Below are 11,066 nucleotides of genomic sequence, written 5' to 3'. Positions count from 1 at the left end.
GACCGGCTGACAGTGCAGGAATGGAAGCCCCAGCTGCCCAGACGGCTTGCGGAATCCTGGGGAGCAGGTGGCCAGAGACAGGCACACGCCCGGCCCTCCGCACCCAGAGCGGGGCCCAGAGAAGAGAGGAGACCCCTTGTTCACGTCAGGCCCTGCTTCCTGGGCCCACTGACAGCCAGTGAAAGAGGAGTTTCCAGCTCCACGGGGGCTGCTCCCTGGTTTCAGGGGCCTGGGAAGGGCTTGGCTCTTTTTCTTGGTTTCCTACGCTGGAGTGCGCTGGGGTCTCCCTCTCCCACTGTGGGCTGAGGGGAAAGACCTCAGGGTCCATCCCACGGGCCTGGCCAATCTCAGGGTCCATCCCACGGGCCTGGCCAATCTCAGGGTCCATCCCACGTGCCTGGCCAATCTCAGGGTCTTCAAGAGGCTTTTGAGGGGGCACAGCCCAAACCCTTGGGCCTCCCCTTGAGGTCTCCTCTCAGCCCCCACCCAGAGGACCTTCCCACAGCCTTGGGAGCTGAAGCCCAGGCCACCCCATCAAGGTGGCCTCTGTGGGTGTCCACACTCCTTTCCCTCAGGGCCAGGGTGGGTCCCCACCCCCAGCACTCACAGCCCCTCCCTCTCTGGCCTCCCTGCTCTCCGCACCCTCCCTACCAGAGACTGGTGCCACCAACCCTGCCCCGATGGCCACATGTACCGCACCGGCTAGGTCAGAACCACCCAAGGAGAAGAACCAAGATCTGGCCCCACCCCGTCCCAGGCTGCGTGCTCCTCCTCGGAAGGTCTCTCTGAGACCCATCCCTGCCTCCCTCCCCAAGGGTCTGAGCCTCCCTCACCGGGGTTCCCAGCGGAGGTGGACAGTGGATGAGTGGTCCGAGGAGGGGCGACTGCAGCCGAGGGGCTGAAGGGAGGTGGAGGCGGGAGGGGCAGGAAGGGGGATCTGGAAGGCACTCCCCACCCATCCAGCCTCGGCCTCTGCTCTGGTCGCGTTGCCCAGCGAGTCCTCTCCTTGGACTGGGGCTCAGGCAGTCTGCCCTGGTTGGGGCCACGGATGCCGCAAAGACCCCTCAACTCAGCTAGCCAGGGTGCAAGACTGCACCCACGGCTGAGAAGCCAGGGGTTACGAGTGTGGCCCTGCCGGGACCTCCTCAGGTGCATCCCCCAGAGTAAACACCACAGATCTTCCAGGGCCAGCCAGGCAGGCAGGACAGGAGCCCAGGAAGGCCGCAGTCCAGCTCCCCTCCCCGCTGACCGGGGCCTGACCCAGCCTGGTGACCCGAGCAGAAGGAAACCCAAGCCCTGGCCCCTCCCTCCGGTGGCGTCTGAAGGTCTCAGCGGCCGCAGCCTCCCCAGGGGCCCTGCACCCACAGCCGCCCACCTCAGACTGGAGAGAGAGTGAGGGATGAGCAGAGCCAGGCCCAAGTCCCCACCGGGGTGACAGGGTCACGGTGCCTCACCCTCGACCGCCTCTGCAGGCCAGCCCCACCCAGACTTTCCGACCCAGGACAGTTGAACTCAGCCTAAAAAGCACCCGTCCAGAGGGCCTGAGTCCGGCCGTGGTGCCTTCTGCTGCGGAGAGGTGTCCTGCACACCCATGTGGCAGGGAGAGGCCTGGGCATGTGGGCTGGGGGCCTGAGGGGTCTGGAGATGCTTCCCTGTGGAGACAGGGTTTGCCCAGCCCTCACCTGTCACGCTTCTCGTCACCCCCTCGTGAGGTCCGTGGGCGTGGGGTGGGCAGGAGGCCCTGCTGGGCTGGGTCACACGCATGACACACGGCTGTCATCACACCGAGGCACCCGTGAGTCACTGCCCCAGAGCAGGGGCTGCCCCCGGCCTCCCAAACAAAGACCCTTTGTCCCCAGGCCTCTGGTGCCAGGCCCACCTGTGCAGCAGTCAGATGCGCAGGCAGACAGACACGCCGGTGGCTCAGCAGGCACAGGCAGGGCCAGGGCGTGTTCCCACACCCAGACACGCAGCCATTCCAGGGTCAGGCTGAGGGAGACCCCTGGGGGACAGGCCCTGAGGTCACCACAGCTCAGAGTGGCCTGAACTAGGAGTCCAAGGGCAGACTGGCCAAGCCCAGCCTGTGAGCGACAGCCCCAGGACACAGCGCCGAGCTCTGCCCCCAGCTCCAGCCCCCAGCAGCCTCCAAGCACAGCAGATCCCAGGGCAGCGCTGTACAGGCAGGAAAGAGCTCCCCCTCAGGACAGTGTGCTGAGCAGCCCCCAGCTGGGTGTGGGAGCCCCCTCCCTGGACCCTTTCACCCAGTTTGGGGAGCCCCAAATGCCGAAGCAGCCGTCACAGCTCCGTGGGCCCCTGTGTTGTCCCTGGTGGGACCAAGACTATGTGGTCTCCTGGACCCCAGGGACCCCGGCCACGCCTGCTCCAGGCACTGAGTGGCCGGCCAAGGGCTCGGGCCCTGGGGCTCTGGACGGCTGCCCTGCGTTTGCTCCCACGGGGGCCGTGCTGATGGCTCTGCAGAGTCCCAGTCCCAGGGCAGAGACCCACACGGACGTGCAGACACGTGGGCACGCACACACCAGCCACAGGGACACACAGCTGTCAACCCGGGGCCAACACAGGGCACCTGGCACATCGATTTTTAAAAAGGAGGCCAGGCAGGTCTGTTTGGATCCCACACGCCCCCCAGATGCCCCCAACATGCCCCCAGGCCACGCTTGTTCCAAGGCCTAGATGACAGTGGTCACAACGTGTGGTGTGGTCTGTGGCCTGGGACAGGCCCCAGGAACGCCCTGAGCTTACTCCAGAGAGGCTGGAAGGCAGCCCAGGGGGCCCTGGGAGCAGACACCCTCCCAGCTGCAGGGCAGCAGGGGCAGCAGGAGCAGCAGAGGCGCGGAGAGGGAGGTGAAGTCAGATGCCAAAGCTGGGCCTCCAGTGCCTGCCTGCCCTGGCTGCAGCCCCAGAGTCCACACCCAGGTGCCGCCAGGGGCCAGGCTAGGGCAGCCACATCTCCCACGTACCCCAAGAGTGGGGCCCTCGAGGCACCGGGGACAGATGGGCAGTGGTGTCCACACCTGACAGGCAGGGCCGGGGCTGGGCCCAGCCTCCTCCTCACAGCCAGGAGCCCCCGGCCCTGCCTCCCTGGCTCCTGCTGCCCCTCGGGGTGGCCGCCACACCTGGCCCCAAGAGGACTTTCTGGCTGCCCTGAGCTCCCGTCCGCATTTCTGTCCGTTCAAGACCAGGCCAGCACCAAAGCTGGGAATACTGGCTCCAACCCAGCCGAGGCAGCCCTGGGCAGGGTGGGCCTGGCAGGTCCAGCTGGGGCTCTAGGGAAGGGCCGGTCCTGTGAGTACAGGAGCTGGAGGGTTGGTGGGGGGAGTGTCTCCACACCGGGCACGGCCCCTCCCAGGATGGCAGGGAGCCCACAGCAGCAGCTTCCGACGCCCCCAGCGCCGGCCAAGCATCAGGTCGGACTGCAGTTCTGGAAAGTCAGCCCCGGTGGAGGTCACGGAGGAGCCGGCAGCTCCCTGCCGCTCAGGGCATGGGGTCAGGGGTCAGGCTGAGGCCTTCCAGCACTGAGCTGGCTGCCTTGGCTCTGCTCCTGCCAGGGTCCGGGAAGCCGCCAGACGCTTGGGACACTCAGTACCCCCGCTCCCAAACCAGGGGGCACAGGCCTGAAGAGGTCCATTTCCCTGGGCTCCCCGGGTCCCCCAGCCAGCCCAGGCCCTGAGCAACTGCAGCTCTGGCAGGCCTGCGCCTGCCCCGGGGACCCCACGCTCAGGCTGGGTGACAGGCATCTCCCACCCCATCAAGAGTCCAGGGTCCTCTCTATGGCAAACACTGCAGTGTGGGTCCAGCACAGGAGGCGAGGCTGAGAGAGAATGAAGGGGTGCAGCTGGGCTGGGCCGGAGGACGGAGCCTGGGCTGGGTGGGCTGGGGGCCTGGACCCTCCTGTGAGGCCGCCCACCCCACCCCAACCTGTCCATTCTTCTGCTCCTGGGTGCCCAGTCACGGGGGCTGGAGACAGCACATTCCAGGGGAATTGCGGCTAAGTGGCGGATCACCTCCAACTGGGGCAGAAACCAGGTGGCAGAGGAGGCAGAGGCCAGAGAGGTGGTGCCGGTGCCAGGACGTCCCCCCCCATTCACCCTAGCCCCGGCCCCCCTTCATCCTCGCCCACATCCCAGCCCCCAGCCTCCCCCACCAGCCCCCAGCCCCTCCCTCATTCGCCCGGGCCCCGGCCCCCACCCCACCCCCTCCTCCACGTCTCTGTCTTGTCTCTGTCTGGCTCCGCGAAGCCCTGGGTCCCATTTCTGGCGTCTCTGTCTGTCATTGCAGCCCCCACCTCCGGGGCTGGGGACTGGCTGCTGCCGAAGAACCTAAAGGGCCCCCATTCCCGGATAGTGAGGCCCCAGGAGGTGCTCAGAAGGGCCTGGCTGGGTGCTGCCTGATCTGGGTGCCCATTCTTGCCCAGGGTTGGCCTGCCAGGTGGGGGAGGAGCCACTGAAAACTGGAAGCAAACGGGGGAGTCCGTGGCCCAGGGCTCACACCAACCAGAAAGGTGTAGGCCACACTCCTGCCCCTGCCTCCTCAGGGTCCCCACACAGCTGTCCCGCTGACCCAGCTCCAGGAGGGCCCGGCACAGCCTCCGTTCCCCGTGTGGATGGGCATCCGCCCGACTCTCTGGAAGGGAGCACTGCCAAGTGCTGTGGCCAAGCAGGGCAGGGGCTGCAGAAGGGAGACCCCCATTCTGGATCCAGGCCCCGGGGCAGGCCGTGCTCACAGGCGGGGAGCAGAGAGCAGAGAGGAGCCCCAAGCCCGGGCTTTTGCATCTGGCCTGGTATCCCGCAGCCCCACATCAGGGCCTCAGGACTTGGAAGGTGGTGTGGGAGCTGTTGGGGGCCCCAGGATGGTGCCCCACACCGGCCCTTGCCCGGCTGGACATCCCCAGGTGGTGACCACAGCCTTGGCAAGTGAAGCAGAGACCCTTCCAGACAGCCCCAGCCCCTGACGCCACCCTGGGGGGCCCAGGGAGAGAGGTGGGGGTGGGTCAGCAGCCAAGTCCACCTCGTGCTGATTGGCGCCTGCCCACACACCTCGTCGCCAGGCTGGGCCGTCCTGCCTCACTGCCCAGCAGACCTTGGGGAGGGCCCCTTCTCTGCCAGCCCCAGGCAGGTTCAGGTCCCAGGGGAGGGGTAACAGCCGTGGGCTCCGGCCTCTTCCAACTTCCCAGACCCCACCAGCCAGCAAGGGCCCTGGATGCCAACCAGAGACGGCATCTCCGCAGCGCAGCAGAGGCCCAGACGTCCTGAGGCCGATTTGCACTCTTTGGTCTGGGTTTGCCAGAGCCAAAATGGGGTGGGGGCAGGGCCCAAATCCACAGGACCTGCCAGGGGGCAGCAGCATGGGGATAGCATATGGGACCCATCCCACCCTCCATGAGGCAATTCTGGCCCCTGAAGCCCCCGAGGGGCCCTGGTCGTTAGGGTGCGGCTGTCCCTAGGGCAGGCGAGGAGAAGCCTACTGGTCCCAGCCCTGCTCCACCTGGGTGCCCCAGGCACGGCACCGTCTGGGTGCACCTGAGCCCGCAGGGGTGCCTTTCAGCTTCACACGCCTGCGGCGGCCAGGGCACACAAGCACACAGTCCCGTGTGTGGCCTGCACGTCCTCTTGCACAGAACCCCCCACAGGACGCAGGCCTCCCGAGGGCCCAGAACTGTGCTGCTCCCCAACCTCTGGTGCTTCCAGTGCCCCACGACCTGCTGCCCTCCCCAAAGGCTGGACAGGCTGTGGGCAGAGCTGAGTGGGGCTGGCATGGACAGTGGTCCCTGTCCTCAGGGTTGATGTTGCCCCTGCAGGGGCTGCCAGGGCAGAGCCCAGCCTCTGGCCATCACCATAACCCCAGGCCAGACAAGTTGGGCCCGAGGGAGGCTCCACAGCCCGTACTCCAGACTACCAGGCTCTCATGTGAACAGCACCCTTCTGCCCGCGCCCATCCCCTGCCGACCTCGGCAGCCTGGCCTCCACCCCCAGTGAAACATCCAGGCAGCACCCGAGGGCGGCGGGCTCTTTATTGTGGTGACCACAGGCATCAGTGGGAGGGTCCCCGGGATCCGGCGGCAGCTCCTCGCCCAGCCCCCCTCGGCGCCCTCACATGCCCAGGAGCAGCCCGGAGAAGCTGGAGCCCGCCTGGATGGTGAGGACGGCCCCGGAGCCATTGTCCACAAACACAGAAGCGTACTGTCCAGCCTGTAAGAAGCATGGGGACGTCACAACCGCGGCCACAGCCCAGCCACCCGGCAGCCGCGCTAGGAGGTGCTGAGGCCCCAGAGGTCTGCACCCTGAGTGCACCCGAGCCCTCCTGCTCACACCAGGCCCGGCCTCACCTGCAGCTGCAGCAGCCCCTGCACCTGTGCCGTGAAGACCCTGCTGTTGCTCTCCAGGCCTGAGATGGCCTCCAGGGACCTGAACACAGCCCCACAGGGCAAGGGGGAGGCGTTGCAGGTCCAGGGGGTCAAGACCCCCCCAGGGCCCAGAGACTTGTGTGGCCCGTGAGCCCCGCCCAAGGGTGGTCCGGGGACTGCCGCCTGAAGCGGGGGTTGAGGTCACTCACATGTGGCGCTGGCACAACGACTCGATGCAGATGAGAACACGCACCACGTCCCGGGCCCGCAGCCGGGCCTTGCCCTGCAGCTCACTGTGGTCTGCGGAGACAGCCCTAGGGAGGGTGGTGCATGGGGGGCGGGGTGGGGGCCAGTGGGGAGGGGCTTCAGGGCACACCGCCCAGGACAGGCCCAGGAGTGGCTGCTGGGGCTGGGGGAGGGGAGGCCTGAGGCTGGGTGTGCAGCAGGGACCCCATGCCCAGTCCAAGGCCCCCATGGGGCAGGGGGCAGATCTCTAATGGGACCCGTGCCCGGGGCTGGCGATGCCAGGCGCCCCCAGAAAGCTCAGCCCCAGCCCCGTCACAGCACACGGCACAGCCAGCCCCATCCGGCTCACCCACGAGCAGACTGGCAGAGAACTGGAAGATGCCGGACGCGGGGGCTGTGAACCGACCTGAGGCCAGGCTCAGACCGGAGCCTCGCAGGAAGGCGCCTTGGGCAGCAGGCTGTGAGGGGCAGTGGGTGAGCGGCCAGTGAAGGGCCTGGCCCCCACCCCACAGACCCCGCCTGCGGAAGGTGCCTGCAACCAACAGCCCCTCACTTAGGGCAGGACTCCCCAGGACCCTCACTGTCACCACGGGCACCGACAGGACTGACCCTCGAGTCCACACCCAGTAGGGTCTCCCTGCCTCCCGGCCACCGGGGACCCATCCTCGGTCTGGGCATAAGGTGTGGTCTGGGACCCCAGGGCCTCCCAACCCTCACCCGAGGCAGCCCCTCGCCCTCCGAGCCCCTCCCAACTCCCAACTCACGTGGGTGCCCCGTGAGTGTCAGACAGTGTGTGTGGTCCCGTCTTGCCTGTGGGGCCCCACCCAGTGCCCTCCTCTGGGCTCCTGGCCCCACTCACAGCCTGGAAACCATGCAGCTCCACCAGTGTCCGCTTGTCCACCCGGCGGGGGCCCTGCAGCCGGCAATGAAAGGCCTCTCCCACCAGCCGCAGGCCCACCCGCTGGGGCAGCAGTGGGTCCAGGAGCCCTGAGAACCGGTGCTCCGTGGCCTCTGTGGGGAGGAGGGCACAGGCCGCCAACAGGGTCAGCGTGGGGCCCAGGCACGTCGGGACTCTGAGCAGTGCGGGGCGGCTGACCTTTCAGCAGCTCCTGAAACTCGCGCAGCAGAATCTCCGGGGTAACTTCTGCACCTGGAGGTCCTGGGGGGCCGGGGGGCCCAGGAGGTCCTGGGGGACCCAAGAGGTCCCGCTGGGGGAAGACAGAAGAAGAAGGTAAGTGTCCCAGTGGGACCCTGTCCCAGGCTCAGACCCCGCAGCAGCCCGGACGGGGCTCACCTGCTTCTTGTCCCTGCTTCCGCACCGCTTCCTCAAGGCGCTGTCGTCCGGCCGCCGGACAAAGTTCAGCCATGTCATGTGGGCGTCGGAGAGCTCAGGTCCTGAGGCCTGGGATGGCTGAAGAGGCGGGACGGGGCTAGCACACTGAGGCTGCGCCCTGCAGAGAGCTGGGAACCCAGGGCAGCGGGGGCCACTCAGGGCAGACCCAGGGAAGGCATCACCAGCCACAAGAAAGACCCATGGCCGCCCTTGGGGGACTCAGAACCTGGACGTTCCAATGCCAGGGGCACCAGCAGTGCACACACGCAGGGCTTCTGTGGACGCAGCCAGAGCCTGATGCCCTGAGCCCGACAGGGGCCTGGTCCTGGCTGAGGCAGGGACACGGACGGGACAATGTGGGGAGGACAGGAGAGGGTTTTCCACCAGCCTGAGAGTCCCAGAGACGCCAGGCCAAGAGTGGCTGCTGACAGGGGAGCAGCGGGCACGGACCTTCCCGCCAAGGACCCTCTGCCTTCCAGTTCACCCCAGTCCTCAGGTTCAGGTCCAGGCAGCTGGGGCCAGCCCACCCAGTTCAAGCAAGGGTCAGATAGGGCCTGCCACCCTCTCCAGCCCTCCAATCACCCTCTCTTAAGCCACCCCAGCCCGCATAGTCAGAGGAGATGTGCTAAGGAGGTTTGGGCTGGGGACAGCCTGGCCTGCAGGTGGAAGCGATAGGAAGTGCGCAGCCTGGCCAGGAGAGAGCCCCTTCCCAGAGCAGGGTGAGCCGAGGGACCCTGGCCCGGGACAAAGTCCTGTCCTGAGCTTGGCCTAGCCCGACACAGCGGGGCTGGGTTCTGAGGACAGCCTCAGCCTCCTGACCAGACATGGCAGGTGGGTCCTCCCAGTGGACCAGACAGGCCTCTGCCATGGGGGGTGGAGGACAGGCAGGGTGGGCGTGAACCCATCCCAGACCTGGGCCCACCCTGGGAAAAAACAATCCAAGAGCATTCAAATTCACCTTTACTCCTCCCCCGACTCCTTATCCCGTTCCTCCCCACTGCTCCCCCCTCCTCCCCCCACTCTCCCCCCGACTCCTTATCTCCCTCCTTCCCCCACTCCTCTCCCCTCCTCCCCCTACTCTTCTCCCCACTCCTCCCCAGCCAACTCCACCCCCTACTCCTCCGGCATCCACTATCTGCTTGCTCTCCTGGCATCACCCCCGCAGTGTGATGGAGGGACCTGGCGCCCTGGAGGGGCCTGTGCATCAACCCGTCTGGGGACTGAGGGCCAGAGGCAGCAGAGAGCAGACTGCAGGAGAACCGCCCAACCCTGGAAGCCTGGAGGGCCAGCCTGAGCACACACCTTACAGCCCTCCAGCCGGCACCCTTTGAGGGAGGCCGCCACCCTGCAGGTTCTCTGGAGCAGTGGCCCTGGGCAGTGGGGTACCCCCTCCCTTCCCCGGTGACTGGCCGGGACTGCTGAAGACCCCCCCACTGCTCCAGCCGTGCCAGCACTGCCAGGCTGGCCCTGGCGCCGGGGACGAGCCCACTCTTCCTGAGCTGGTAGAGCCGGGCCTCAACCCTCCTCAGCCTGCCCATCTGGGAAACGGGGCCTCGGGCTCCAGGGGGACCGCGTGGGCTGAGAGGCAGCCGGGCTGGCTGCGGCAGAGGCGGCCTTGGGAGGAGGGAGGCCAGCATCAAAGGTGTGAGGGCTGGGGGTGGGGGCTGCTCCGGCAACTGCGGGTCCCCTCCCAGTCCTGGGGCCCCCGACGGCAGCAGCAAGGGCTGCCCTCCAAGACCCCTGGAAAGACCCTGAGCAGGAGAGAGGAAGCCCAGAGTTGAGGTGAGCTCAGGACCTTCTGTCTTTGTGAGGACGCCTGGCCAGTCTGGGACCTGAGGACTTAACCTGCAAGGGGGGGTGCTGGCTACACAGGACCCCTAGAAAGCACAAGGGACAGGCTCACCATGGCGTCTCCAGCCGCGGGAGTCATGGGGCGCTGGGCTCCCAGGGGGTCTGGTAAACCATCCAGCAAGCTGCCGGAGCCCCTCCCCACCCCCAAATCAGCAATTAACTTAATAGCAACAGGTTCCTCAGGGCGTGGCAGGCCCAGGCTTCAAAGGGTTAACTGTAGCCCCCAACCTCTGCGGGAAGCCCCCCTTCACCCACCCACCCCAGGCCAGCTGGGGGCCAGGTCCGGGCTGCAAAGGAGGAGAGGGCTTCCCAGAGGCCGGCCCGGCTGGGCTGCAGCAGATTCCCAAGGCAGGACCGTGGCCGAGGCCTCAAAAAGGGCAACCCCGAGGCAGAGCCGGCGGGGACAGAGCCTGCTGGGGGATGACGCCCCAGGACCCGAGCTCCGAAGTCGCCCCACAAGGGACTACGTGCGTCCCGGCCGCGTACCTTGGGGGCCTTGGGCAGCCCCTCGCGGGAGGACGCGCTGGCGGTGGCGTTGGGGGGATCCGCGCGCTGGCCAGGCTGCTGCGTCCTCTGCGCCTCCGGCCGGGCCCCGAGGCCCCCCAGGAGGACCGCGACCACGGCCCAGGCCCAGCGCCGCATGGCTCCGTCCCGAGGCGGCTCAGCGCGGCGAGTCCCGGAGCCAGGGCGCAGTCGTGGGGGCGGCCGGCGCTCAGAGCCCCCGCGCGGGGGCGAGGCCCAGGGGCGCGCCCGGTCTCCGCCGCTGCATGTCTGCGCGGACCTGCCCGGAACGGCGGCGCGACGGCGCTCAGGTCCCGCTGGGGTCCCGCTGTGGTCCCCGCTCCCAGCCAGTCCTCTCCGGCCTTCTCACTCCGCCGCCCAGTAAATCCTCCCCTGGCCTCCTCCTCCCCAGACCTCGCGGGCTTCAAGGGGGGCTCACACTTGGATGATCCGCCAGCCCCCGGGCGCCCCGACGGCCAGGGGCGGAGACGGGGCGGAGACCCCCACTGACCCCTGCCTCTGCTCCTTGCCTCCCCTCCCCAGAACCCGCCCTGCCCCCACTGCTTCCCCAAAGGTCCACCTCATCCTGGGAACCGTGAAGACAGCTGCCTGCCTCCTCGCCCTCCCTCCCAGCTGAGCTCAGCCCGGCTCCCCTCACACCAGCCTCTGCAGCGAGCCACCAGGAGGGCAGCTACCAGCCAGGCAAAGCCCCCCCACGACCTCCTCACCCAGGCCCCCCCGGGTGCCCCGCCCTGACTCACCGCCCCAGCCCAG

General features: G+C 67.8%; 1 protein-coding gene across 1 annotated transcript; it reads right to left on the bottom strand.

Moving 5' to 3' along the window:
- Positions 1-6,010: 6,010 nt before the first annotated feature.
- On the bottom strand, positions 6,011-10,848 carry C1QTNF12 (C1q and TNF related 12). The gene is made up of 8 exons (XM_003890968.4): positions 10,278-10,848; positions 7,902-8,018; positions 7,704-7,815; positions 7,467-7,618; positions 6,957-7,065; positions 6,571-6,661; positions 6,344-6,422; positions 6,011-6,206 (listed from the first exon to the last, which is right to left on the bottom strand). Exons 1-8 carry the CDS (start codon positions 10,431-10,433, stop codon positions 6,108-6,110), a joined length of 915 nt encoding a protein of 304 aa, XP_003891017.3. The 5' UTR covers positions 10,434-10,848; the 3' UTR covers positions 6,011-6,107.
- Between the last annotated feature and the right edge of the window lie 218 nt (positions 10,849-11,066).

Source organism: Papio anubis, chromosome 1, assembly GCF_008728515.1.
Source record: "Papio anubis isolate 15944 chromosome 1, Panubis1.0, whole genome shotgun sequence".
In the NCBI taxonomy this organism is placed as follows: domain Eukaryota; kingdom Metazoa; phylum Chordata; class Mammalia; order Primates; family Cercopithecidae; genus Papio; species Papio anubis.
This window is presented reverse-complemented; position numbering and strand designations above follow the sequence as displayed.

Excerpts from the sequence above, each read along its gene's own strand:
- C1QTNF12 (XM_003890968.4), bottom strand. The coding sequence starts at position 10,433 with ATGCGGCGCTGGGCCTGGGCCGTGGTCGCGGTCCTCCTGGGGGGCCTC. Across the intron at positions 8,019-10,277 it reads GGCTGCCCAAGGCCCCCAAG|CCATCCCAGGCCTCAGGACC; the intron begins GTACGCGGCCGG and ends CCGCCTCTTCAG. Across the intron at positions 6,423-6,570 it reads TCGTTGTGCCAGCGCCACAT|GTCCCTGGAGGCCATCTCAG; the intron begins GTGAGTGACCTC and ends GGCTGTGTTCAG.